The sequence below is a fragment of the Camelus bactrianus genome, chromosome 10 (genome assembly GCF_048773025.1).
Source record: "Camelus bactrianus isolate YW-2024 breed Bactrian camel chromosome 10, ASM4877302v1, whole genome shotgun sequence".
Lineage (NCBI taxonomy): Eukaryota > Metazoa > Chordata > Mammalia > Artiodactyla > Camelidae > Camelus > Camelus bactrianus.
The window spans coordinates 26884614-26911992 of NC_133548.1; the positions used below are offsets into that span (position 1 = coordinate 26884614).

The 27379-nt window shown below is 42.3% G+C and overlaps 1 protein-coding gene across 6 annotated transcripts in view; it reads left to right on the plus strand.

The window, feature by feature from the left end:
* MPPED2 (metallophosphoesterase domain containing 2) overlaps positions 1-27379 on the plus strand; it is a 162594-nt gene that overhangs the window by 82217 nt on the left and 52998 nt on the right. For all 6 annotated transcript variants that reach the window (XM_074372217.1, XM_074372214.1, XM_074372216.1 and 3 more), the window contains one exon: positions 3770-3995. In XM_074372217.1, coding sequence (XP_074228318.1) covers positions 3770-3995 — 226 coding nt within the window. The remainder of the gene's footprint in view (positions 1-3769; positions 3996-27379) is intronic.

Consider the following 27379-nt stretch of genomic DNA (forward strand, 5'->3'; position numbering starts at 1 on the left):
TAAGGAGGAGAAATAAATAAATAAACAGACCCAAAACATCATAGAAAGATGTCTGAAAAATTAAAGTGCCAGTAGCAGGAAAGGGATTAAGAGGCCAATTATTAGAAAGATGAGAAGATGTAAACAGATGAAGTGATCAGGAAGTGAAGAGAAAGAAATGAAGGGATAAATTGGGAGCTTGAGATTTGCACATATTAACTACCATATATAAAATAGATAAGCAACAAGTTTCTTCTGTATAGCACAGGGAACTATATTCAATATCTTGTAGTAACCTATAATGAAAATGAATATATGTGTGTATATGTATGACTGAAACATTATGCTGTACACCAGAAATTGACACATAGTAAACTGACTATACTGCAATAAAAATACATAAATTTTTAAAAAAAAGAGAGATCTTACCTTGAGGTTACAGGACATATTGTATGTCAAGTGGGGAGTCAAAAGGAGCCTGCGAGCTGGAGGAACAAGTTGTGATGGCTGCTTAGGGAAAAGGCAGTGGCGAGAGTGTAGGATAATTAGAGCTGGGAAATAGCAGTGAGGACCCAGCTGACTTTCATTTATCCTTTAGTTTTTAAGTGAGCGCCTATTTATGTGATACAGCAAGGCAGCACAGCTACAGTAAAAGACACAAGTTTGAATAAAATTTGATTGCTGCCTCCAAGATGTTAAAGTCTTTCTTAAATGATCTGTAGGTCTAAACTGAACTAATTGATGGGATAGTTTCCCATATTTCATTCATTCACTTGCTACAGCCGTCATTTTGCCATATCTGTGAATTATCTGTTCTATTATTTCCTCAATAGTTTTCTTTAAATCATCTCTTTTTATATACAAAAGTAGAAAAATGAAAACAGAAATGAAAAATAGAGAAATGAAGCCATATGCCATTACTTGCATTGTTGTATTTTTCCAAATATACATTTTTAAAACACACAAAACTACTTGACATTTTGTCAAAAGCTTATCTCTATTATACCTAAAATAATCGTGTGTCTCATCAGTAGAGCAAATACCATGTCTTGGGAAAGATAGAATTCCTTGGTTTGTAGAATGCTTTAGGTCATTCAAAGCAAGAGATTTTCTACATTAGAATAGCTGCATATGGCCTTGGTTTTTATTCAGGCAGGTCAGCTTCAATGGCCTGATCTGAATAAAATGGATAAGGCAGGCACCTCTTTGTCTGACAATTTTAAAATAATGCTATTTGAATACCAATAAGTCAGAGCTTGACTGCAGAGCCTTCCAAATTAATCTAGTCTGGAAAAAAACTAAAATGCCATCAAGTAACAGGAGATTTGTCAGCTGCCCTGCTTACTCTTTTCATATAAAACATAAAGGTTGGCAGATTATAGATGAAAGGTCAGTTCAGCCAAAAAGAAAATACGTCAGGCAATCTCATAACATAGGTAACAGAGGAGGGAAGTTGGAAACTACTATTGCATTCTCAGAAAGAGATGAGTTTGTTGGCAATGTGTAAATATCATTACAGTTTCTGCGGCTGTTCATTTTGGTGGCTGCTGCTTTGTGCTGAGTCTCCAAAATTTGATTTAAAAGACACTGAAGAGGCCTGTCTTCCTGAGAAAGATTTACTTTGCAGCAGTTTTACTTTTTTTTTTTTAAACTGATCTGAAGAGTAGAAATATACTTCCTTTGCCTGTTTCCCCATCTCACCCATACCATCCCTGAACCAAAGCTCTAAAATGGAAAAAGCAAGAAGCCAAGGCCTCTTGCAAGAGCAGTGGTGCCTAAAGACAGGGTTTACAGTGAGTCCATCATCATGAATGATTAAAGGGGACCCCGGCAGCAACAGCGCGATTTGTACCAACAGAAGTGCTCAAAGATTCATGCAGGTAGGACCTGCCTTGGAAAAGATTACTGTCCAGGAAAACGTTTCAGCCTGTGCCAGCCTTGGGGGCACAGGTGAGTCTGGGGATGCAGCATCAGGCCGGTGGGGTCACAGAGCCATGATATTGGCATTGTGGCACATCTCAGAAAGTTCCATCCTGGTCAGTGCTGGGAATTTGCAGTCTCTTTAATATATCTGTATGTTAAGTGCAGGGAATTGTGCAAAATACAATCATTCTATCCAAGGAGCTTGCAACATACATCACACCCCTTATTGTCTTATGCCAGTGCAGATTATAAACTCGCATTTGAGAAAGGCTTCCTGTTTTGTATGAGCTCTTCGCTGCAGCCTTGCAAATAGCTGAGGCCAGAGACTTGTCACACAGCATTGGAGGCTAGTAGCCAAGGATATCTGTTGATGCTCGGCCACCACTTTTTGGGTTTCGTCTTTCTGCACTGTTGTTTTCTGACTGCTTTCATCCTCCCTCCTTTCATCTCCCCATTAACCCACATGCTGTGTATACTATTTTAATACTGTTAGAAACCTAGAAATTTAAAACTAGAGAAAAATCAGTAGCATTGCAAAGCATATTCTGGCAATCTTAAAAACAGCTTAAATATTAGCAGATTATGTTTGCAGTGTGCTGCTGAGATTGTGGACTTCCCACTGTAGCCTCCAGTTTACATTGCTGAAATCCGAGTGGACCTATGACAAAACTGGTGCTCCCCTCCCCCAAAATATAATTCTCTCCCCAACTATAAGCTTCATTAATTGAATCACTGAGTCTGGCTTGCTGGCAAGGACCAATTCTTACAACAAATGTATCCAATTTCCTGCTAGTGGTAACTTGCATTCTTCCTGGAATAGCAGGAAACATTAATTTTGCATTGGACCCAGGAGTATCAGGAAGCTGGAATTATAGGTACCATCATCCCATCCTTTTCCTCCTCAAAATAAAATGAAATAAAATAAAATGAGCAGCTGCCCAGTGGTGAGGCTTGAGGGATGGATAATGACAAAGAAGAGAAAAGGGCATTAATTTCAGGATGGGGACAGCTGCCCAGCACTATCTCCCTTTGGATTTTGGTTCTTATAACATCACGGTGAGTTATTAATATGTATGATCTGTACTTTATTCAAACATTATAAATCTATGCAGAAGTCTGGTGTTTGGGTTTTCCTTTATAGCCTTCATTCTTCTTCCCAGAATTATCTCATTTTGATCGGGAAACTTTTGCATAAAAAGCACACACCGAGAACTCACATTTCCATGCCATAAATATTAAAAGGAGGTTAAGCTTTACAGTTTCTTCTCCCATCCCAATGGGAGGAAAGTTAGCCTTCTAATCAGGGGTCCATTATTAATGTTCCTTTTATTCACAAGCCAAAACGGTAAACTCTAACTTGTACTGTGTGTGGTTCCTTTCATTTATGTAAACTGTGGAATGCTTGGCTGTGCCCTGTCTTTTGTACGAAGGTTATTCTAAAAATCTAGCAGTTATCTGAGTTGTGAAAAATAGCCGGTCGGCTTATTTTTCTGAGGCTCAAAACCAAGTCCAGACCTTTTTTAAGGCTCGTGATTAAAGTGCTTTCTGCTGGATAATTGTAAAGTGGGGATTCATCGCAGGGTGGATTCATCCCAGTGAATCTGTAGCAAACAGAAGAGGGAAATGGAACTAGAAAACTTAGTGTCTCCTTAGTAGCTTTTTAGCTTCTGAGCGGCTTCCTATCTCCTGTTTATTGTCATTTTTGTTAGTATAATGGAGTAGTCATAAATTTTGGTTCCCATGGAAATATAAAGGAATGTGGGAGCTGTTTCATTTGGGTGCACTGTCTGCTAATCACAGCCTCGGCTGCTGTGCTTCGTGATGGGAAATGAACGTGCTAATTGGTGTTCTTTTTTTCTTATTTCAGGAAACCTGCCATATGAATATAAAATAGTGATTGCTGGGAATCATGAACTGACATTTGATAAGGAATTCATGGCAGACCTTGTTAAACAGGACTACTACCGTTTCCCCTCTGTGTCCAAATTGAAACCAGAGGACTTTGACAACGTGCAGTCCCTCCTGACAAACAGTATTTACTTACAAGACTCGGAGGTAACAGTGAAGGGATTCAGGATATACGGGGCACCTTGGTAAGTGTTCATTCAGCCTTCCCTCTCCGCTTTTTAGCTCAGCCCTAAGAAAGGATGGTGCCGACTTCGGTGCTTGAAACGCAAAGGATCCGGGTGGAAGGACACCTTTTTGCGGCGTTTCCGGCAGAACCCATGTTCTGCCACCGCGGCTGAGCATGATGCTTGTTGTTTACCTTTGTGAGGCAGATTTCTTCAGGCAAGATCAGTGCGAGCAGGGCTGTGGTAGACGTGTGTATGTCACGTCGGTCTAGGGGACCCAGACGGACTTGCGGGAAGGGCACCGTTACCCTTAACACAGATTCAGTCACTCTGAAGGTCCATCAGCCTTTGGTGACTCATCTCCTTCTCGTTTCCCATTGGAAGCACTCATGAAATATCTTGCTTAGATTAGTTTCTCAAATCTTGCTACACATCAGAATCACCCAAGCAACTCCGAAGAAATACAGATCTTGAAGCTGTATCCTCCCCAGACTCTCTTCTCCCTGAGATAGAGCCCAGGGATCTGTTTTTTGTTTTTTTGTTTTTAATTGAAGTGTAATCAGTTTACAATGTTGTGTCAGTTTCTGGTGTGCAGGATAATGTTTCAGTCATACATATACATACATCTGTTCCTTTTCAGATTCTTTTTCATTATAGGTTACTACAAGATCCTGAATGTAGTTCCCCTTGCCCTACAGTATGAACTTGCTATTTGTCTGTTTTATATGTAGTAGTTAGTATCTGTATTTTTTAAAGCTCCCCAGGCAAGACTGATGCACAGTTTGGAAGTTACGGGTTGAGAACTTAGTTCTAGAATTCTCAGTACTGAGTTCTAGAAAACTTGAAGCTGGCTCCTGTTCTTTGGGGCCAGACGAGAAAGCATTTTCATCCTGGCTTCATCAGTTGCCAGTAGTCTGGTTTTGAAGAAGGTAATTCGTAGCAAATGAACCTCAGTTTCTGCATCTCCATCTCGAAGGCAGTGAAAATAATTCCTCCTTTAGAGGGTCATTATGAGGATTAAATTAGGTGATGTATGCAGTAGATCGAGAAGAGTGCCTGGTGGTTTGCTTAGAATAATTACCATTTGGGGGGCCTTAGCTCTGCCACTAAGTATTTTGGTGAACGTGAGCAAGTTTCTTAGCCTGTAGAGCCAGTTTTTTCATCTTTGAAATGGGAGTGTTAGATCAGAATATCAGTATCAGAGGCATCTTGGATGTTTAGTTATTGGCTTACTTACTTTTTGAGAGCTCTGCATGCATAGAGAGCAGAAAAACTAACCTTCACTCACTCAGCATGGAAAAGTCCTTTGGCCCCGCCCTAGGAGTTGTGACAAGCCTGGACAAGAACAGCCAGTGAATTCAGATTGGCCACCCCGTGCAACAGTTTGGATTGTCCTTTGTAGACTAGAAAGTTGAGAGATTGCCTGTGATTTTTTTTTCCCCTGGTGTTACTAGTTGGTATCCAGAAGAACTGATGAGTGGATACAGGAAATGTATTTCTGTTTAAAATCAACCTGACAGTGATTGTGAACTCTTAATTGAGTACTTACCAAGTGCCTGGCACTGTTCTAAGTCCTTCATATCTATTATCTCATTTTCTTCAAACTACCTTTAAGAGACAGGCACTATTGTGATTCTCATTTGGCAGATGAGAAAACTCGGGCACAGAAAGGTTAAGTAACAGCTCAAGAGTCACACAGATGCTAAGTGGTAGCATCTTAATTTGAATCTGACAGCCGGGTACCTGGTATGCCTGTGGTGGTGGTGATAGTGGTGTGGTAACTGGTGGTTATGAACTGCATTATACCCAGCTTTATTAGTGCTTTTTATATGTTAGAAGGTGATAAAGGACAAGAGAACAGACAGCAGAAATTAGCCCTATCCAACCATATTCTGAAAACCCATCTCAGGGTGACGTCGGGTGTCGGTATTAGCGATTTCTGGGTTAAGGGCAGGAGAGAGAGAGCTTTTTCAGCTTCTCAGCTCACTTCTTAATGACTATACAGTAGTTGAGGAATGACCTCTGGCCGAGAAGTGCTCTATGGAGTTAAGATGACTTTTTCAATAATTTAAGATGATTTTTGAAAAATCTTCAAAGAGCACAGAACATTTAAGGTCGTTCCTGAACAAACAAGACTTTCAGAGAGTCCCCGGATGGATGGTTGCTGGAATAATGACAGCAGACAAACTTCCTGCCTTATCTGAGCAGATTCACATCTGTTTAGGATAGGGTTTAGCTAAACCAGATTATGGCAGTGATGAACGAGGGAGTGATTTTTGGATCCTGAGGCAGATCTTACAGCACCTCAAGAAATAACAAAACATAGTCATTCAAATATGTGAAGTGATGGGGCATAATTTGTTTTTGGTAGTGGTATAGACTTTGGACAAAGTTTATGTCTGTCCTGGATTGAGATCATTCAAAAAAGTTTTATTTTAATATCAAGGAAAGTGGCAGAGACAAGAAAATAAGCAGCATTCGTTTTCTAAAATGTTATCCTGAAGTTGTTTTTACCCACCATTTTTTGGGATTTCTGGAAAGTTTGAACTATTTCCAGCCTAACATCTCTTTACAATGAGGGAGATCTTTAAATGGAATCTGCCTCACCTATAAGAATTGTTGGTACTTTGTCTTTTGACCAAGAATACAGAGGTGGATGAAAAAGACATGACAATTTCATCGTATATTTTAGAGGCATCAACAATTTGGATCTCACTGTGAAGATATCTTGTGAAAATTAATATTCCCAGAATGGCTGTAATGGGAACACTGATTTAGGAATGCCTGCGTTAGCATTTCTGTGCAGGGAAGAACAGATCTCCCCAGCTCCACTGCATAATCAGCCTTGCAGCCTTAGGCATTTCTTTCTGAATATCTCCTTGCCTCTGTTTCCCCATCTCTAAAGTGGGAAATAGCAACATGACTTCTCTCTCTTAGTCGTTACAAGTGAGTTAATGCATCCACAACCCGCAGAAGACTTCCTGGCAGAGTAAGCACTTGATAAGTGTTATAGCTGTTATTGACGTCATGGGGTTAGTGTTTCCCATCTGCTTTATACCTTTGCCCACCTTCATATGAAGACGATTGCACCAGGAGTCTTGTGGGGTGGGTTCCAGCCTTAGTTTAGCCTCTGCTGATGGCGCAACACGAGGCAAATCCCTTAACTTCTCTATTTGTAAAACTGGGGCAGTGAGGGCTGCCCCACTTTCTCTCGGATGCCACTCACTTAAATAGTCACCAAAATTAGAATTGTCGAAGAGCGTACATGGTTGCGGGCATGCTTGATTATTTTAATAGCTTGTGCGATTTTTAGCCTATTTCACTATTAAGAATTTGACTGCGAGCAAAGTTTGGGGGGACTTATACCAGAGCTGCTACTTTCCTCCCGTCAGAAATAAGGATTTTTCATCCCTGAGAGTCGCACATAGATGGACGCCTGCTTAGTAACCCATTAGGTATTCTAGCCCCCAAATAATATAAACTGATTTAAGTTTGATTTCCTTGCCTTTCCAGTGACTTATCTGGAGGAAATATTAAGTTCCGATTTGCTGATACTGCTAATGATTTTCATTTAAAAACAGAAATCAAAATAAAAACCTTGATATTAAGGATTTCCATCCTGTCACAGGTTTTTTAAAAGTAATTGCCGTCTGACCAGGGAGATAGCTCTTAACTCGTGTATTTGCAAAGTGTGGATTGTCACTCGGTTTCGCGGTAAACAAAGTGTTCGCTCATACTCATTACACGTTTATAACTTGCAGCACAGCAGAAAGCTTCCTAAAGACCAGAGGGAATTAAAGCGGTGTCTCTTGGCTGACGATTTAGGAGGAATTTGTATGTGGAAAATAACTTAAAACAGTCCTGAGCACTCGTGGGTGTTTACCGTTGGAGTGCACTGCAGAACTTATTAGATCTGCAAGGAAGAAAGTTTGGATGTGGCTTGATGGGTCTGGGAAAATTCCGTGGCCTACATGGAAGAAATTATAAGTGGGATGCCTTGTCTTGGAAAAAAGGTGCTCCCTTGGAAGGAAGGCAAGAGTTGACCAGTTCTTGGGGTCAACTTGGCCTCAGGAGGTCTCCCACCAGGTTCTGTGGCTTCTGTATATACTCCTTTATCACCTCATTCTTCCAAGAATCTTGATGAAAGGAATCAGTGTGAGGTACTGTCACGGGACTAACAGTTCAGTCGTGGCTTTTCTTCTGTTGTGTTTTTTTCTCCCTCTTTGGGGGACAGAAGAGGGTCTTATGTGGCCTGGCAGTTCGATCTACATAGGACTTTGCTCTCACAAAGGAAAGCTCGTGGATTTCTTATATCCCTCGTGTTGATTCTCCGCCACTGAGATGGTTCCCGATTTCTTCTTGTGATCACTCTCAGCTCCGTCTCATCTTTTCCAGAGGCTGATTATGGCTAGGTAGAGGAGACAAAATTCCTGCCTGTCAAACATTAGCCACTGTGGTAACTTAACTGCCTGTCTGGCCAGGGTAGAGGGGAGGTGGCATTTTGAAATCATCTTTGTATTTTTGGTTACTGGCTTTGTAGCCAGAGTTTTCATGCAAGCAGATTTGATAAACTCACTGGTGGGACTTGGCATTTAAAAATCAACTAGCTCCTTCTTTTTTTTTTTTTTTTTTTTTTTTTTTTCTGATTTCAATTGCTCTTTTACTACTAAGATGCTTATTTAGGGAAAAAAAAAAAATCCATGTACCAATGAATCAGCAGTCAAACTGAAAAACTGTAAAAGGTCCATCTCGCTCCAACCTAAGCGTGGCAGTCATATTATTCTGCAACAGCCTGCACCTCGTTCCCTCCTGAACAGAAACACAGAGCTAGTCTCCCGTGGCTTTTAATGAATATGAGTGGGGCTTTCCGATGTCCAGGAATTTGATCTCCATGTTGACCAAGGGGTCAGGAACAAAGAGCATACTTTTTCATGTTAGAGTAGACCCAGGTGTAATTTGTCAGATTTAGTAACTGTGGAGGAAGTGGCTTAACTTCTGCAGCAGGAAAATTAGACGGTGCCTACGCAGTGTAACTCTGTAGTGGGGGAAATAGCAAGAGAAAGCCCAGGGAGCTGCATTTTCAAAGGAAGTGGGAGCAGGATTTTTTGTTTGTTTTTTCCCTTTCTCTCTTCCCCTCATTTCGAATCATAAACATGTTGAGTTCGTTCATTCATTTAGATGTAATTTTCTCAGCATTTTTCAAAGAGGGAGTTAAGTGTTGAATCCCCTCTCTGCAGCGTTTATAATTGTATTTGCACACAAACAGCTACAAGGTTGCTCACGTTTCTGTGTTCCGTTTCCTTGTTCTGATCCACAGCGCAATGATACTTTACGTTCACCCTGTCAGAAAAGCTTCAGATGTTTTTATTTCCAATTATAAGTTTTGTAATGCATCATGTATTTTGCTGACAGTCTTCAAGTTCTTGAAATAGCAAACAAATTAACAGCAGATATTGAGTGAGAGGATGAGAAAACCAATTGGCAACTCGTATGATAGAATTCAGATACGGAGATGGGTGAAATGGGCTCATTTATTTTATTTTCACAGTCATACTTCGTAATTAACTTGCGCCAAAAAAAAAAAAAAAAAAGAGAGAGAAAGAAACATTTCCTTCCACCTTTAGCAGGAAAGTCTTTTCACACTCAAGAGCAGAACTATACGAACAATATTGGTTCTGAACCACGATCTCGACGAGGATTCCAGCTTTTATTCAGGAGGGTTCAGAAATGTATTGGCAGGGAGGATGGTCTGCGTGTGTGTGTGTTAAACAAATATGCACTCTGCTTCTACACGACTCAGTTTAAAGGCCTGGGCTAACATTTCATTTTTCTTGGCGCAGGGCCCGTGGACTGTCCCATTATGAAACCTATGGCGGGTCTGCCTCGCTCTAGAGTTACAGGCTTTGTTTACATTTTTGCCTGCTTCAGAATGCAGCAGGCTGCTCTTAAAGCTGCACAGGATCAGACTCACGTCTGGTTTAACAGCTGCCCTGTTTATTTGGGAAAGGAGAAAGCAAAACCAGTCATTTCGCTTCCTACCTCCCCATTGATAGCCGCATCCATAAACACCCTTGCGAAAACCAGTTTATGTACTTTGGGACCTTGGATCCAACTCCTACCTTCCCGCCTGCCCCGTCCAAACCTTTAAAGCCAGTCATGGGTCTTCAGCTGCTGTGTTGGTGCTGGTTATGCAGGCTAATGTGGGTGGGAGTATATATGTGTTCATGTGCTTTCAGTTATGCTCAGTGTCAACCGTTGGCATAATTTGATATTTTTACCTGAGCATCTTGAAAGACAAAGTCAGTTAGCAAACAAGGATCCTAAACTTCCATTTGGAGGATGTATTTCACTCAGAGAACTTTCACCTGTGTTATCTCATTTGGGCTTCACAGCCATCCTAAGGAATTCAAATTTAAATGAAAAAACAACTCTAAATGATAAAAATGCAGAGGGTATGTATTAATAATAGTAATTAATAACTGCAGCTTTACAAGCGCTGGTGCTGCGTAGTGTTGCCTCCTTTTGACAGAAGAGATCAAGACAGAGTTTTAGACAGAGAAGGTGGCTTGTCCAAAATTAGTCTGGGGAGAAATAAGACTAGAATCCAGGCTTCCTTTGCGGAGCTCTTGAAGCCAGGATATCCTAGTAAGCACAGATGTCACTCTACTCCTTGACCTGAGGCAACTCAGGAAGTGGCCACTTAGAAGCCTTGGCTGTTCCCATCTAGTTGCAAGAAGGGCAAACAGAAATCCAGACCGGTCCTCTCCGGAGCTCTCAGGATTCAGTGGTAAGGTGCTTGCAGGGGGACAGTGGGACTGTTGAGGGAACAAGACAAAAAACTGATCCTGCATCTTCTGCATGATGTGCTCCAGAACCTAGCATTTAAGAAAATGAAAATCTGTATCTCAGTGTGTCCTAAGACGTGGATCAGCTCCTGTGGTCCTTCTGCTCCATGGGGACAACTTCTGCTTTCTTTGCACACGCATCAAAAGGCCAAATACTGAGTGCATGTGGCTTTTTCCATCTGGAGCACCAAGTAGCAGCTGGGAGACACGGCAGCCCCGGCCACACGCACCAAGAAGGCAGTGCTGGCAGCGCCCCCCGCTGGAGTCAGGCCTGGCGTGGACCCCCGCACCGCTCTCCAGACAAGACCTGGACTTTCACGTTGAGACCCAGCTCGCTGGCTGCTGGGTGTTCTTTCATTTCCTCACGTTACACTGACAGGCTGCAGCCAGTGGATGGAAGGAAATGATGCAGTGGTTATAAGCTCTGCCAAGATGGGGACCTTGTGGACTTTGTTCTCTGTGCACACTCTCCTCCAGCCTCGGGCCTGGCACACAGTGGATGCTCAGTCCATTTCTGCTGATGAATGAGTGAATGAGGGCGGTGGTGGTAGAGTGTGTCTGTGGCTGCTAGACTGAAAGTCTACACGTATGAAACATCCAGCTGCAAAAGAGAAGAAAATATTTCCAAGACAAGATCAAGCATAGCCATGAATCTGCAAGGATGACTAGAGATGGTGGAACAAAGTGGAACCAAACAATGCGCTAACCTCTGTCCACGAGCTCTTCGTGAACGTGTCTAGATCCTTCCCGAACATTCAGAAACAGGGCGTGTAGCATCTCTTCAGGTGAGCATGGTCTAATAAAGGTGAGGCAGGGGAGCAGTGGGACAGACCTAACTTGAAGGCAGTGAGTGTTCCCAAAGAAAGCCTCTGATAGTGTTTTTTAGGCTCTTGATTGTTACTTCTTTACCTCCGATGCCCTAGCCCCATGCTGTGCAGCTGCAGAAGTTTCTGGCAGGTTTGGAGTCTCTTCAACTGCAGTAAGAGCAGTCACTGTAAAGAGCGGGTTTGGGCAGAAGCTAGTCCAGCCTGGCCCTCAGAAGGCCCTTCGGACATTAGCGACCAGTTATCGAACATTTAGTGTTCTTTCTTCTCAATGGTTGAGTTCTCAATGGTTGGATTCTCAGAGTTGAGTTAAAGTCAGTCGAATCTGTACCGCTTATTTTCAAGCTATTTGACAAACATGGATTTCTTACTTAACTATTTCATATTTGACCTATAAGTGTAATGTGAATTTCTCCAGATGTTAACTAGTTTGTGAGCCCATTGTGGTCCCCTTGACAGTTGCTGGTTCCAGGCACTGCTGCTCTGCTTTCTTGCATGCCTTCCCCCGTAGCTCAGGTGTGCTCACAGGGATGTCCAGGAAACCACGCAGGTTCCTGGAATCCTCCTGATGACCTGGGATAAGGATGAACAGGCTGTGAAGCACACAGCTAGGAGACTGCCACTTCTACTCAGTGCCCCTTTCTGCCAGGCACCGCATCTGCATAGCCTCAAGTCACCCCTGTGCCCCTTCTGATGAGGCTGTCTGCTTCCAGCCTTGTTTCACGACAGTCATGATAATCAAAGCCAGGCTGTGTTCTGTGCTCAACAGGGGAGAAGCCCTCTGCCTTTCTAGGCTGCTCTGGAAGAGGGCGGTCAAAGGATGTCACTCAGCCTCCCAAAGAGTCACCTGTATGCCCGTGGGAGGCTCTTTGGGGGACAGACAAAAACATGTTGTGCTCAGGGACATCCCTTTGGTGGGGAAGGGTTTGTTGAAACCAGGCTGAGCTCTTCTTGCTGATTCCTTTTTCCCTTAAACCATCAAGTTTCTCAGGTCAACAGACTTCCAGCGGGAGCCCCTCTATGCACCCAGCAGGAGACACACCCTGAAAGGACTGATCCCCAGGCTGGACGTAGCGCAAACAGCTGCAACTCTGCTCTGCCTGCTGGCAGGGGAAACGGTGTTTATAGAGGCTGCAAGCTTCGGCCTTCAGAAACCGCTGTCCGAAGCAGACTCGAGTCTCCATTTTATCATTTAGAACTCGCTTACCTTGTTAAGCAAGTTATTTCATCTCTCTGAGCTGCAGTTTCATCTGTGAAATGGGTATGCAAAGAAGAACAATGATTCTTTATTAAGCATCACCCACATACAGCTACCTTACGTAGCAGTGGTTTTTAAACCACACAATTGTAAAGGAAGTGTAATATTCCCCCCATTTGGGAGATGATAAAATTGAACTTTTATGATGAAAGTAGGAAAGTTAAATAACTACCCAAGGACACTCATTTCCTTAGTAGCAGAACTGGAAGTCTAACCTCAAAGCCTTTATTTTTTTCACTACTCAGTGTGTTTTTCATGGGATTAAAATGCAACCATATATGTTAAGTTCCTGGTACTCAGTAAATGCTCAGTAAATATTATTTTCTTCCCTGAAAGGACAGTATTGTGGAGTTCTGTCATGGCTATTTTTACTTGTTTTCTTTCCTTTTTATGATGGTATACGAGGATAGAAGAGGAGAAGCAAAAAGGGACAGAAATTAGGTGAATAGAAAACTTATTCTAGAAAAACGGTTACCCCTGTTTGTATGTGTGTGTGTGTGTGTGTGAGAGAGAGAGAATTCTTAAAAGCAAATGTATGGTTTCTTTGCACGGCATTTGCTTATGATCTGGATAAGTGGAAACCATTTAGGAAAGGAACCCCGTATATCAGCAGCATTTGGTCAAAGGACATGGAAGAGCGTATAGATGTCTATTAAATGAAGACATATGGGGCATTTTAAGGTTACTTACATGGAGTATCATTTTAAATGTATGAGTGACGCTTGGTACTGCGTTTTCACCCAAGAAAAATAAAGGTAATCTTGGATGGGGACTAGAAATTGAATGTGGAATGTTCTGTGAGGGTTGATCAAACAGGAAGTTAGTGTCAAAGTCAAAAGCCTCCGGGTTAGCAGAATGTGCCTGCATTCTGTAAAGAGCAGGAAAGATGCGTTGCAAATCTGCTTTGATTCAGAAGAGGATATAGGAAGACTGTTTTGCACAAATACTACATAAGACCAGCTTGGTAACTGTGTCAATACAGTAACTATAGCTGATAATGTCCAACTATGAAATTTGCAGCAAAAAATGAAAAAAATCATCTGGCTTTATAAAAGCCTAATGGCTGGTATGGTGGGTTTAGGACAGATCACATTTTTTTTTAAAGTGGTGCTAAAATTTCATAAAACCTACAGTCAATCCACATTAAAGACTAAGTAAAACCGATGCTGTATGTGTAAAGGGGGAAAAAAGGTCAGAGCTGACACACTGATTTTTTTCGTTCTTCCTGAAATTTACATAGCGTGTACAAAATGATTGCGCGTAAAACTAAATCCCTCTGATGCCTCCCTGGCTTGAGAACTAGAGGTGCCTGTTTCTCTCACTACATTCCAAGCTGCTTGTATTGAAATGACCAGACCTTAACACTGAATTCCGTGAGGTGTCCTGACTTTCCACGCCACACAAGTCTCCATAAACAGCAGGAAGTGGCCTGGAGGACTAGGATTCCAGAAACAGGGTTATCAAAGACAGAAACTGGGGCGGGGGAAAGTTTTTATTTGCCTTAATGATTTAAAAGTCCAGCGCCTCAAATCACGAGCCCTAACTGGGGCCTCTGTTTTTATTTTGAATCAGGAGTTAATAGGAAAAAACCTCTTAGCTTTGATCTTTTCAGAACAAAATCAAAGCTGCTGGGCTAAGATCTAATCAGAACTTGTTGATGGCAAAGGCCGGTTGGAAATGGGCTGTTGACCCCACTCTTTCTTCTTTCTTCTTTTCTTGGGTGTTTTGACTTAAGGGGGGAAATTGTGGAAAGGAAATTTGTTCAAGACACTCAGTTCGTGAGTTTTGCTTTTCTATTATTTAAATAAATGAATTCGCAGGAAGTGCTTGATAATGGGGGTTTAGGCAACACCTGGGACATCTCCGTGACTCAGCATTCCTTGATGCTTCCCGCGTTTTCAGATGCAACAGCAATGACTAGTTCTTTTCCATACCGGAATTCAGCCTCTCCCTTAAAATGTTGTAATTCTGTAAGGAGAGGTCCTTACCTGCAGGTCCAGCAGAATGAGCGAGGAACACGGCAGACCTAAGTGTACAGGTGTCATGCTGACCCTGACCTTCGTGCTTTTAAACAGCTCTTACCAGAGGCAGAGTCCGTGTGATGCTGGTTGACGTAGTAGTTTCAGAGGCAGGTCCACGGAGAAGTGAGGGGAATTTTACAGGTACGGAGTGCCTGCCTGCATTCAGACACACCACACACACTGTTCAGGACCACCATTAAAGGGAAAATCTGATATTGAGGACAGTATTGGCTTTTAAGGTTATTTGCTATAGGAATTACCTCTGTAGAGTTTGAGAAGCCTCTCTTCTGAGAAGCCTGAGAGAAACAAGATCACTTCCTTGGAAGTATGGAAGTTTGGCTGGTCTGTAAACCATAGGCTTAACTGTACTCCACAGTCAGTTCTGAGATTTTTGTAACTGTCGATATTTATGATTTCCATTATAAATGTGTTTTTACTTTGTTGATTGTTGCAATAAACAGAATGAGTGGTTTGCTGATAGAACTGAATACAAAGATGCCAGAGAAAAATCCATTTTCTTGGTCCGTTGACTCAAATACTCTTCTTAAGAATGATACTCAAAAAGCTTGTCTCTCTGGGTTTCTACAAGAACAGAACCCCCTAAAAAGGTGGAAGGAAAATAGTTACTGCAGAGCATCAAGGATAAAAATCATGCAAAAAGTAGACATCTCAGTTCCTAAAGACTGTTTCCCAAGCTGTGCAAACTCTCCTTAGTTAACCAGACACTCCCATGGATGAAGACTTTACAATTCCAGGAAAAACTCATTTATTCACCTGGCTTTAGTCATTCAAGAATTAGCTTCTGACATCAGAGAGCACTGGTATGTTTTTCTTCTAAAATTTAGCAGTAAATGTTTCAAAAGCCGTATACTTACCAAAAATACACAGAGGTATCAATAGCATTACAAAAAAATGTATGTATATATAGAGAAAATGTAAACTCAGAGGCAAGACACCAGAAGTGTAACAATGATTTTCTCTTATGAATGTTTTTCTTTCTTTTTCCTTTGCTTTCCTTCTTTCTTTCTTTCTTTCTTTCTTTCTTTCTTTCTTTCTTTCTTTCTTTCTTTCTTTCTTTCTTTCTTTCTTTCTTTCTTCCTCCTCTTTCTTCCTTCCCTTCCTTTCTTTTCCCTTCTTTCCTTCCTCCCTACCTTCCCATCCTTCCCTCCCTCCTTCTTTCTTTCTTTTTCATTCATTCTTTCTTTCTTTCTTCTTTCTCTCTCTCTCTCTCTTGCTTTCTTTCTTTCCTTTCTTCTTGCCTGAGACTTTGTATGTTCTTGCAGTGGGTAAGTTGTATGTTGACAGTCAGGAGAAAAGACCGCACTCTCTGGTTGTCAGACGTGTGCATGGGGTAATTTGGAAATGGACTCCTTTATTCTTTCTACCGTTGTCATTGTGTATGTAGTTCCTGTTTAGTTGTGGGCCTGCACTTGTGTGCACACTCTAGGGATGACCTGTGTGGCAGGCCGTTGCCAAAGGTGGGCAGGCAGGCGTGTCTGTCCTCATCAACAAGTGTTGTGTGTGCCATACAGGAATGGAAAGATTCTCTGAAAGCACCAGGGCTGAGCATCATTGTGCTGAAAATTTTTATTTCCTCTTTTAAGTCAGAATCTCCAAAGACCATGGAACCCAGGTGGCTCATTTGGGTGCTGGGGTGACTGACAGAAGCCAGATCTCCCTGGTGCTGCATTTTGATTCATCCCTGAGTGTGACTTGGGTCTGCGGGTCTGGTTTAACGGGATGCGACTTCAGTCAAGGAAAGCCTGGTGCCTACCTTTGCTTATTTGTATTCCGGTGCTGTAACCTCCCCTCCTCTCGTGTGTCTTTGTTCTATTAGTCTGCAAAACAGGGCTCGACTTGTGATTAGTCCTTGGAGCTTGTTTCTATTAATCAGCCTGCAAAACAGGTCGACTTGGCCGCTTTTGTTCCAGGGCTTAATGTGTTCTCCTTGTCAGGCTGCTCTGTTTGCCTTAAACGGGACCAGGCGGGGAAATTTGGTTTTTATATGCTGATGGCATTGTCAAGAAAGAAAATACCGCTTGAAAAGACAACAAGAAAATGCTAATGTAGAACTGTAGAGGTATGTTTTAGGAAGAGGAAAAGTTTATAGAAAATGTAACTTGTGTAGCCTGGTTGCATTGTAGGATACCAGAAGAGAAAATAAGGCATTATTTATATTATATAGTCAACATATGGTGTCCGGCAATGGTTGCCTATTAATAATAATTTTATATGTATGTGGAATGTAATTCTCTTTTGATACTTGAAGTGGGAACAACATCCTTTTAGCCACGATATTGAGTAATTATAAAAAGACCCAACACAATTTTGTGAATTTCCTTATTTTTTTTCTCCCCACCCTCCCTTGTGCTGAAGGACCTTACCACAGAGTAAAATTATTCTACCTGTTAGGTAGGGGGAAACGCTGTATCTCAGTTTTCTTATCTTCATTATCAAGGCATGAGCTTTGACCTAACTGTGAGACAGAGTGTGGGTGAATTCAGTGCTGATTATAAATTGCTTTGTAAAATGCTCATTATCACCATTTTAAAAATTCTGCTAACTTTAACGTGTGGATCGGATTGCTGAAAAAGAATTTCAATGCATAACTTTTCCCAGTGACGGTGACACTGTGTAAGAAGAACAGTTTTCTATCAGAAGTCATCTTTGACATCTCTAAACATTTCTAGTGAATCTCAGCATTCATTACTTGTGAAATAACCACCCCCTTCCAAAAAATAATAAAGAAATCTGTTGGCGTTTATGTAAGGAGCAAACTGTCAGAGTCCCAAATTAAATTTGTCATCAGTGATAAATTTAGTGCTGTAAGGTGCTTTAATAAGTGCTTCAGCTTGATTTATTGGTTTTGTTAGTTAACAAGAGTATATTATGTCTTGTACAGAACTTAGCAGAAGCAATTTCTGACTAGACCTTCCTTGATTAAAAAAAAAAATGAAGTCTCCTTTTAGTCGCGGTGGTAATTATTTTAGTGCTAACTTGGAAGGTAAGCACACTGCAGTTCTGTCATTAATATGAAAAAAAGAAAAGAAAAGAAAAAGAAAAAAATGTCAAAATGCAAAAGGGAAGACATTTGCGAGGTTCGGGTACTTTATTTTTGTGGCTACTTTATTTCCTTTGTGTGTGTACAGGGTGTCTGGGCTGCCGTGCTGGTTGGGACTTAAGTTGCAGCCCTTCCATATATAATCACTAATGAGTGTCAGGATTCAGCTGCTAATTTGAAAGGCTTTGTGGCCCTTTCACCCCAGACACTAGCAGCTTCATTAGGCTCTGCTTTGTCCAGCCTAACCTTTGCTGGCCCTGGGATCACAGCTAAATACCAACATTACACCAACACCCTCCGATTGAAACAGTCCAGACGTGATTCCTTTGGTGCCTGTCTTATCAGGATCTGCCACTGATAGAAACTTGGGTGCTTCATGCCACATAATTAGGATTACCTTCCCCTCAAGAGGCCCTGTTTCCTCGCACCCATGGGAGTGTTCAGTTGATTGGAGATTTGAATTTTAGAGCAATTAGCAGATTTTTCTGTCCTCTTTTTTTTTTCTAATGTCCTTTTATAAGGCATAACTTTTAAAACATACTTTTATGTAAAAAACAACAAAAGGGTTTTTTTTCCTTGATTTGGGAACAGAAAATACATACAATTTATTATTAATGGCATCCAATAAGAAAAAAGAAAAGAAAATCTAATGGTATTATTTTTTCTTTAGAGATTTGTCTTTGGGAGTGCATGCTCCTTAAAATCAAACTAGTTAGCAAGCAGGTGGGGGCGGGGAGCTATTTGTTGTGTTCTTTTAAATGTCCTGAGGAGTAAAACGTTGGTGTGGTTTGTCAGGCATTCGATTGGCAGGAAGGAAAGCCTTTATTTTTCAGTGACATTGTTTGTAGATTCTCCACCTGCTCTTCCCAATTCCCAGAGAAATTATTCTACATTAGTTTAAAATTTTGCCCTGTATTTGCTATAAAGCAGTAGTCAGGTGAAGGTGTGTTTTGGCATGGCCTGTGATTATCAACTAGGAAAATAAATCTTCATAAAGTTCTTTCTCATCAGATCCAGTCTTCCAAGCCAGGTCTCCGGTGATCTTATTTTGAAGTGATTTGAATTCTCCTTCCTTTTTACGGAGAGTCATAAAATTAGAGACGGGCAGGAGCTCTCTGACTATATACTTTTTCCACCCCTTTGGCCAGCGTGCTGCCTCCAGCATATTCCCTGGTGTTCCATTCAGCCTAGTTTAAGATGCTAAGACCAGAGAGGCTGCTCCCAGTCCCCTCTGGGAAAATGTCCCACGGTCCTTGACCCGTGGGTATGCTTCCAGGCATGCAAGCTCAAGTTTTCTCCTGTTTTAAGACGGCTGCTGCTCCGTTCTTACCTTCTGTCTCTTTTCTTCTTATTCTTTGCTTCAAAACCCTCAGGAACTTTTCCTGTCTCGGTCAAACAGCCTGTACGTATTGCGAACAAAGAAACAACACACACATGCCTGGTTTTGTCTTTTTAGTCTCCTCATTCAAAATGACAGCATTATTTAGGGGATTTTTTTCATCATTAACTGTGTGTCTAAGATGTGCCTAAATGTGAATGGTCTGTAAATTTTACCTGTGAATGAATCTCATAAATCCTTAGCCATTTCACAGACCCTGTGACCAGAGGGTCTCAGAATCTTGTTGGTACTGAGACTTTTCAGGTTCTAGGACCAAGACTGAAGACTCTGTAAACATTTGTTTTTAGGTGGACAAAATAAAGTTGGTTGGTTCCTGGCACACCATCATCACTGATCTATGCATTACCCTTATCATTATCATGTTTCTTATCCATTAATGAATAACGTAGTGAGCATCCATTGGCCCACTACACAGCCAGAGAACTAGACCACTGACTTGTATGTCTGTGCTTTCCCCCTCTTACCGCTCTGCCTTTTTTCTCCAGGTATACATTAATTTGAATTTTGTCTTTTCAAATAAAGAAAAAGCTTTTAGATAACTTCAACATTCATCCGTAAAAACTCTCAGCAACCAGGAGTAGAAGGGAACTTCATCATCCCACATAGGGTCACAACCTACAGTTAGCATCATGGTTAATGGTAAATAGTGAATGCTTTCAAACTAAGATCAAGAAAATATAAGACTTCTTGGACTTACACTTCTAGACACCAATCTTTTGGAGGCCCTATACAATATAATAAAGCACAAAGTGGAAATAAAAGAAATGAAGATTGTAAGGGAAATAGTAAAATTGTCCTTTTTTGCATGTGACATGGTTGTTAATTTAAAAAAATTCTAAGGAATCTATAGAAAAATGAAATTCTCAGGAATTTCTAAGAATTAAGAAGTGATAAGTAAATTTAACAAGGTTACAGGATAAAGGGCTAATATACAAAAAGCAACTGCTTATTTAACTACGAGCAACATAAAATTGAAAATGAATTTTTTAAATGTTAATTACAGTAGCACCAAAACCATGAAATGCAAAGGGTAAATATAACAGAAGATCTGGAGTATCTTTTCAGTGAAAATTAAACAATATTGCCGAAAGAATTAAAGAAGACGTAAACAAGTGAAGCTATACAATGTTTGTAGGCTGTCAACGTTCTCCCCAGATTGATCGGTAGGTGCAACATAGTGTACCAACTGAGTCAGAATCTCAGCAGACTTTTGATTTTGGGAAATAAATAAGTTGATTCTTATATTTTTTTGAAAGTGAAAAAGATCTAGAAGAGCCAAAAATAATTAAAAAATAGAAATTGGTGGACTTTCATTATCTAATTTCCAGACTTAGTATAAAGCTTTTAATAATGAAACAGTGTGGTAATGGTGAAGGATAGACATGCAGATCAGCGGAACAGAAAAAGGAGTCCAGAAAGATTCACACGTATATGGTCAAATGAATTTCAACACAGTGCCAAGGCAATTTAAAGGGGAACAGTGGTCTTCAGTCAGTGGTACTTGGGCAAATAAACTGAATCAAGAGACTCTAATGATTTGGCTTGATTTAAAAATTTTCCCTAGAAATGATCAGGTGGGAGGAAGGATGGAATGCTCTGACTGGCTAGGCCTAGCCCTGCACTCCTTCCTGAGGCAGGCAGGGTTTGGGGTGGGCACCACCTGTACCATGTGAATTAACCACGTGCAACAGAGGTGAGTTTTCAAGGGAAAATTGATGTGCTGTTACCAGAAGGTGGACTGAATGTTCCACAGACCAAAAAGTAATAGACTCCTCGTTCACACGTGCTCACGCAAGATACCTGATGTGGGTAAGCAAGAAGAGGAATCTTGCTGGCGGTAAAATTTTTTTAAATTTCTCATCCCATATCTTGCAGCCTCTTTTTTCAAGAACCATGGTCATTTTCTCGTTCCAGTGTCTTTGCTTCTGGCCCTGAAAGTCAGAGGTGCTCTCAGCAGTGGGGGGTGGCGATAACAGACTGGAAATTCTGGAACGGCAAGTGCCTTTATTTACATGGGGCCCGCGGCCCTCGATTCTGGCATTGCAGCTATATTGGTTATCTGTCACTCTGCGAAAATAAATTACAAAATTTAGCTGCTTAAACAACAAACATTTGTTACCTTATAATTCCTATAGGTGAGGATTGAGGTACAGCGTGGCTGGGTTCTTTGCCAGAGGTTCTAACAAGACTGTATAATCAAGGTGTTGTCCAGAGCGATAGTCTCATTTCAAGGCTGGCCTTGGGTAGAATCTGCTTTGAAGATCACTTGAGTGGCTGTTGGTAAAATTCAGTTCGTTGCAAGTGGTTGGACTGAGAGCCTCAGTTTCTGGAAGTTTCTTATTGACTATTGGCCAGTGGCCTTCCTCAGTTCCTTGGCATGTGAGCTTCTCCATAGCGTAGCTCACAACATGGCAGCTGGTTTGAATTGGAGGGAGCAAGTGAGAGAGCAGGAAGTGGGCCAGCAAGGTGGAAGCCAGAGTCTTTGGGTAATCTAATCTCAGAAGTAACATCTTATCGCTTTCACCACAGTCTTTTGATTGGAAGCACGTCACTAGGCCCAGGCCACACCCTTACCCAAGGGGGAGAGGAGTACACGTGGGCATGAATACCAGGAAGCAGGATCACTGGGAGCATCTCAGAAGCTGCCCATCACAGTGACAGTGGCCATGGCTTTAGAGGAAAGAATTTTCCCATCTCTCTTGCCACTGAAGTTTTCTTTTAGGAACTTCAGCTGGTGACCTGGTACTTAAAGTGGACAGAGGAAGCTCCAGCAGTAGGGTGGGAGCTTTGGCAGGAAGGGGTTTTATGTTTATGGTTAGAAGTTGAATTGTAGGGTATAAAAAAAATAATTACAGAAACAAACTCAAAAAATTTTTGCATAATAAGAAGTGTACTAGAGGTGCACACAAAGGGTTATACTTAAGGAATGTTTATCATAGAGAATTAGCAAAAACAAAAAAAAAAGAAAGAAAGAAAAAGAAAGGGAGGGAGGAAATGATTTGAATGTCTAAAAGCAGGGGACTGGTTTAAATATTGCAGTATATCCATATGATAGACTGTCATGCAGTTATTAAAAATAGTTTTTGTAACACTGGTTTTAAACTATTTTGCCCACAACTCACAATAAAAAATCTGTTTTACACCAAAAATAAATATACACAAGCGTTTACCTGATTTGACTAACATTTATTGACTGCCTGCTCCATGTCAGGCACAGCCCTAGATGCTGGGGATCTGAGAATGAACAAAACAAAACACTGACCCTGGAAGACCTTGTAAGTCTCTTACTAAAGAGAAGACAAGTAGCTCATGCAACAGATTGTCACAAGTGCTACAGCCAATTTTGTAATATTCCTTTGGAGACGGACATGGCGAGCACCTGACTCAGCTTTGGGTGGGTAAAGAAAGCCTTCGGGAAGACTGAGAAGAATATGAAAGCGGAAGGAGCCACACGTACAACGAATAGAAGCAATTAAGAATTCGGGATCTGCGAGTAATTCCATGGCCCTGGAATGCAGGGTGTGGAAGGACAAGAAGGCCACAAAGGGCCTGATGAACTGGCTGAAGGAGTTCGGGCTTTACCTCCTCCAGCTCTGGTGAGCCACAGAAAGGTGTGAAACAGGAGGATTATCTGACTCTCTTTGTCTATTAGAAAGAACGCTAGGAAGCATGTAGACCAAAATGAGGAGAGTGAGGAAGGACACGAGGCTGGGAAACAATAATCAGAAGTGTTGTAATTGCCCAGGAACAAGGTGTTGAGAGTCCCCCTTAAAACATGGTCAGGCGGGTGAAGAGGGGAGCAAGACGCCAGGCTCGTTGAGAAGACAGAGCTGGAGGGTTTATCATTGATGGGCTGAGGGTAAGGGAGGAACTGAGATTCAATTTCTGGCTTGCCAACTAGTATTAAATAATTCCAGTGACCTGATAATGGGCCATTAGTATTAACTGAGTCTTTTCCTGAGGAGTCCCATTTTGAGAGGTGTTTGATTATTCGACTTGGAGAGAGCTGGGCACCTTCCTAGGTGGCACATCCTCCAAGCTTCCTTCTTTCACTGTCCTCGGAGGCACATTCACGTAGGGTCTTAGAGGTTGGAAACCTCAGGATAACTTGGGGCAGATGAGGTTGGGGAGGAAGCAAGGAGAGAAGCAGCCTTTGAAACCAGACACTGGGTGCCGAGTGTTGAGTTAAAGTAGTGGCAAGGTGCCTGTGAAAGGACCAAGCTCCCAGGCCCTCAACTGGGAGGAACGGGAGATTTGGGGGACATAGATACAAGTATCTCAGGGCACGGATGATTTAAATGAGGCTGTGAATGATATAAAGAGGTGGGCACTGTAATTTTAATTGGCACCTGCTGCTGGTTGTGGGGGGCTTGTCTGCTTGAAGGTCCCTGCTGGACCAGTAGGGTAGGAGATAAGTGAAGGGAGAACGTTCTCTAAAACTTCTTGTGTTTAAATCATGGACTGTCTTCCCACTGACCACTCCATGATGGACCATCCAGCTCACACCTGAAAAGCAAAATGTTGAATGAAATCCAAGAAGAAAGTTACATAAAAGAAGATGCTAAAATAAAATCGTATAGAATGACTAAAGCAGGCGGCTGAAAGAATTCAACCACCAAGCACAAGAATAACCATCCACAGGCAAGCGAGGCTCTGAGTTGAAGTGACTGTAAACCAGACATTGAATGTTGCTGATTCAGGGACGGGGTTCCAGTTGGGCTCAAGGCACTCCCAGTGGAGTTCTCTGCATACCTTCCAGGACATGGTGACAAGGAGCCCAAGTACTTTTCCTTGGAGAGATCATAGAGGTTAGTCCTTGTTCCTTGCTTTGAAATTTACTTGTTTAATATCATCAGATTCATAGAGAGAGAATTACCATCCCAGTCAGTGGAGGATGTGGAAGAAGGACTGACGGTGATGGTGAAGATAGTGACGTATTGCCCTTGAGGGCTTACTCGGTGGCCGGCAGTCTCTGAAGGACTTGGCACACCTCTCCTTTGGTCCTCATAGCAGCCTGCATCTTAGAAACCTCTCACTACAGAGGAGACTGAAAAGAGGCAATGTTCAGTCACTCTCATACGAATACACTTACTTGGAGAAACAGGGCTAGACTTGGATCTCTCTGTTGCGCCATTGCTACGTCTCTGATCTGAGCTTTCTCATCTATAAAAAGGAATAAGAGTGACTGTGTGTCCCTAGTAGGTCATTTGTTGTGAAGGTTGGATGAGTTGGTCCATGTAAACTTCCTGGAACCATGCCTGCCATCGTGTAAGTGCTCAACAAATATTAGTCTTTATTTTATATTATCATTGTTATTCTTCTGCATGACTTTTAATACTTAAAAAGAGAGGGGCCATATTTTAAGGAAAACATGCATGGTGAGGGAACAAAAAAGTAGACCCATGCAGCCAGTGAGAACTGTATTACTCCTCTACTTCCATCAAAGGCTATTAGAACTGTAGGGCCTGCTATTGTATATTTATTCAGACATCAATCTTAATCAGCCCCTTTGCTACTTTGGCGGTCAGGGCATTGTAATTCTATTTTTATCGGTTCCTTCCTGTGCACCAGACATTCAAAATAGCATGAGTAAGGATCAAAAATATCTTAATGGGTTTGGTTCCCAGAGATATCAGTGACCAGAGGAAGAGTTTTGCAGAAATTTCTTCCTGCGCTGATAAGGAAGGTAAGCGGGGAAGGGGAGAAGGGAGGGCTGCCTGGGGCAGTGCGCTGGGAGTCTCCGTCCAGCCCAGAGGCCAAGATCAAGCGGCAGGGTGAATGACCAGGGGAGAATCTGGAGGATTAGAACATAAATGCTTCATCCTTCCCAGCTGACGCTTGGGACCAGCCTTGTGTAATTGTTCGGGTGAACACTGCCCCTTCACGAGGTAACCGTGTGTTTGATAAACAGACTTCCTGGTGTGACCGCGTTGCTCAAACGTACAGACACAAATACAGCGCTTCCTAGGCTGTTAATATTTTTGTTTGGATCCCTTGCCTGGGCACCTTTTCTTTCTCTTCCTCCTCGTTTTTTTCTTTCTGCTTCTCTCCTTGTTAGTTTGACCTTTCCTCCTCCTCCTGCCCCCGCTCCCCTCCTCCTCCCCCTCTCCCTCCTTTCTCTCAGGACCACTTTGTGTTCAGACCTTTCATCATCAGAAAGTTATCAAAGTCTAGAAACTGGGATCGAAGGGGAGAGAAAATGCAACCGGAACATCCAGAACCACCAGAGTTCTTACAGGGACGTGACCCATGCAGTTTCCCAAACTGTGCTAAAGTCACGCCACTGCATGAAGCATGACGGAATCTTAGGCTGTGCACAGATGAACACCGGTTCTTTAGTGACTTTGTATTTATTGCATACATCTTGAAAAGTTAGAGTGTGTGTGTGTGTGTGTGTGTGTGTGTGTGTGTGTGTACACGTAGCACACCAAACTTGTGATTTCATGGATATTACTATTTAGGGTGAGGATGAATTTATTTAAGTAATAAAAACAAGTTTGTGTGTAGAGAAATATTTAGTAAATATTAGTACAGGTGGTACACAGATGTGCCAAATGAATCATGACTCTGGTACACCAGGACTGAAGCTTGGGATACACTCTTGCGGCTTTTTCACCTGTATCCAGCGCCTCTGGGAAGCTCTGGTGCCTTCCCTGCAGAGCGTGGGATTGGCCCTCCCTAAGTTACCCTAAGAGATGCCCATGCCGTCTTGCCATGGTTCTGTCATCCCATTAGCAAGTCTTTCTCCAAGCTCAGAATCTGGACTATAACCAACCCCCTCCCATTGCCAGCAGCTCCACAGCTGCGTCTCCTGATGGAAGCCCAAGGCGGGAGCAGTAACTCTGCACCAGCGACTTGAGTTTTTAAACATTTAAACATGTGTAGCAGGTGTGAAAGTTAGTCTACTAGGATGCACAGATGCAAGAAATTTCACATCAGCTTACTTGTTTGTTTGCTTGTAGAGTTGGAATAAATGTCAATCTGAGCCCTTGCCCCTTAGCGTAGGAGGTAATTAGATCTCACTCATGACTGAGGGCCCCTGTGCACTGGCTCCCACTCCAGGGCCTTGGAGAGAAGAACCAGGACATTGTGGAGGGGGGGTGTCCTCTGGACGTTGGTCCACTGCCAAAGGGCCCATTGGTGGCGTTGCATGGTCCCATGAAAGCAGGTGATGGCTGTTTTCCCTGACGTGAGCTGGGGGATCTCTGCCCAAGCTGGGGGTGAGGGCAGGATTTGGCGTCCTGAGGGATGTCACACAGCTGTTGCTGTTGAGGGCTTGTCACTCCCCCATCCACCCTGCCCCCTCGCCAGGAAATCCAACTGAGTCCTCAGGACTCCAGACCATCCTCTGGGCTCACAGTGGAGGAGTTCCCTTTCTGCTTATCTTGACTGCGTCTTGTCCTTCACCCCAACTCCTTCCCCAAGGGCGCTCACTCACCCAGCTTCCCTCCCCAGGGTGTTGGCCTAGCTTCATGCCCTCAGTGAAAACAAAAGCCAGGAAGGGTGGGAGGGAGTGTTTCTGGCAACTTCCACTTAAACCATGATATACAAACACCCCTGAGGCAAAGGAACACAAAGGCCTTCTTAGAATAAGGGAGAGAAAAACAGAGGAAAACCAAACAGAGATTAATATTTTTGTTAACTATTCTGTCATGTGTAAAGGTAAAAATTTGAAATATGTGTTCATGCTGAAAGTATTTGTTCCAGTACCCCCCCCACACACACACACGTTCAATTCAGGGACCCAGAAGTGTATTCAGATAGTCAGTATTGAACATGGTTTCCCATTCTTACCAAATAGAGTTGGTTCCCGAAAGAAGCAGAAGGGCTTGGTTGTGTAAGTCTTAATAATTATCTCTTTCAGATGCATTGTATCCAAAAGTTTAGTTGGTTTGGGGGCCAAAAAGTACTGTTTCAGTTGAATTTGCTAAAGCCTTTAAAGTAGGGGAAGCTAACGGACCCAGCTGAGTCCCTGGCCTATGATTAGACCCGTGTGA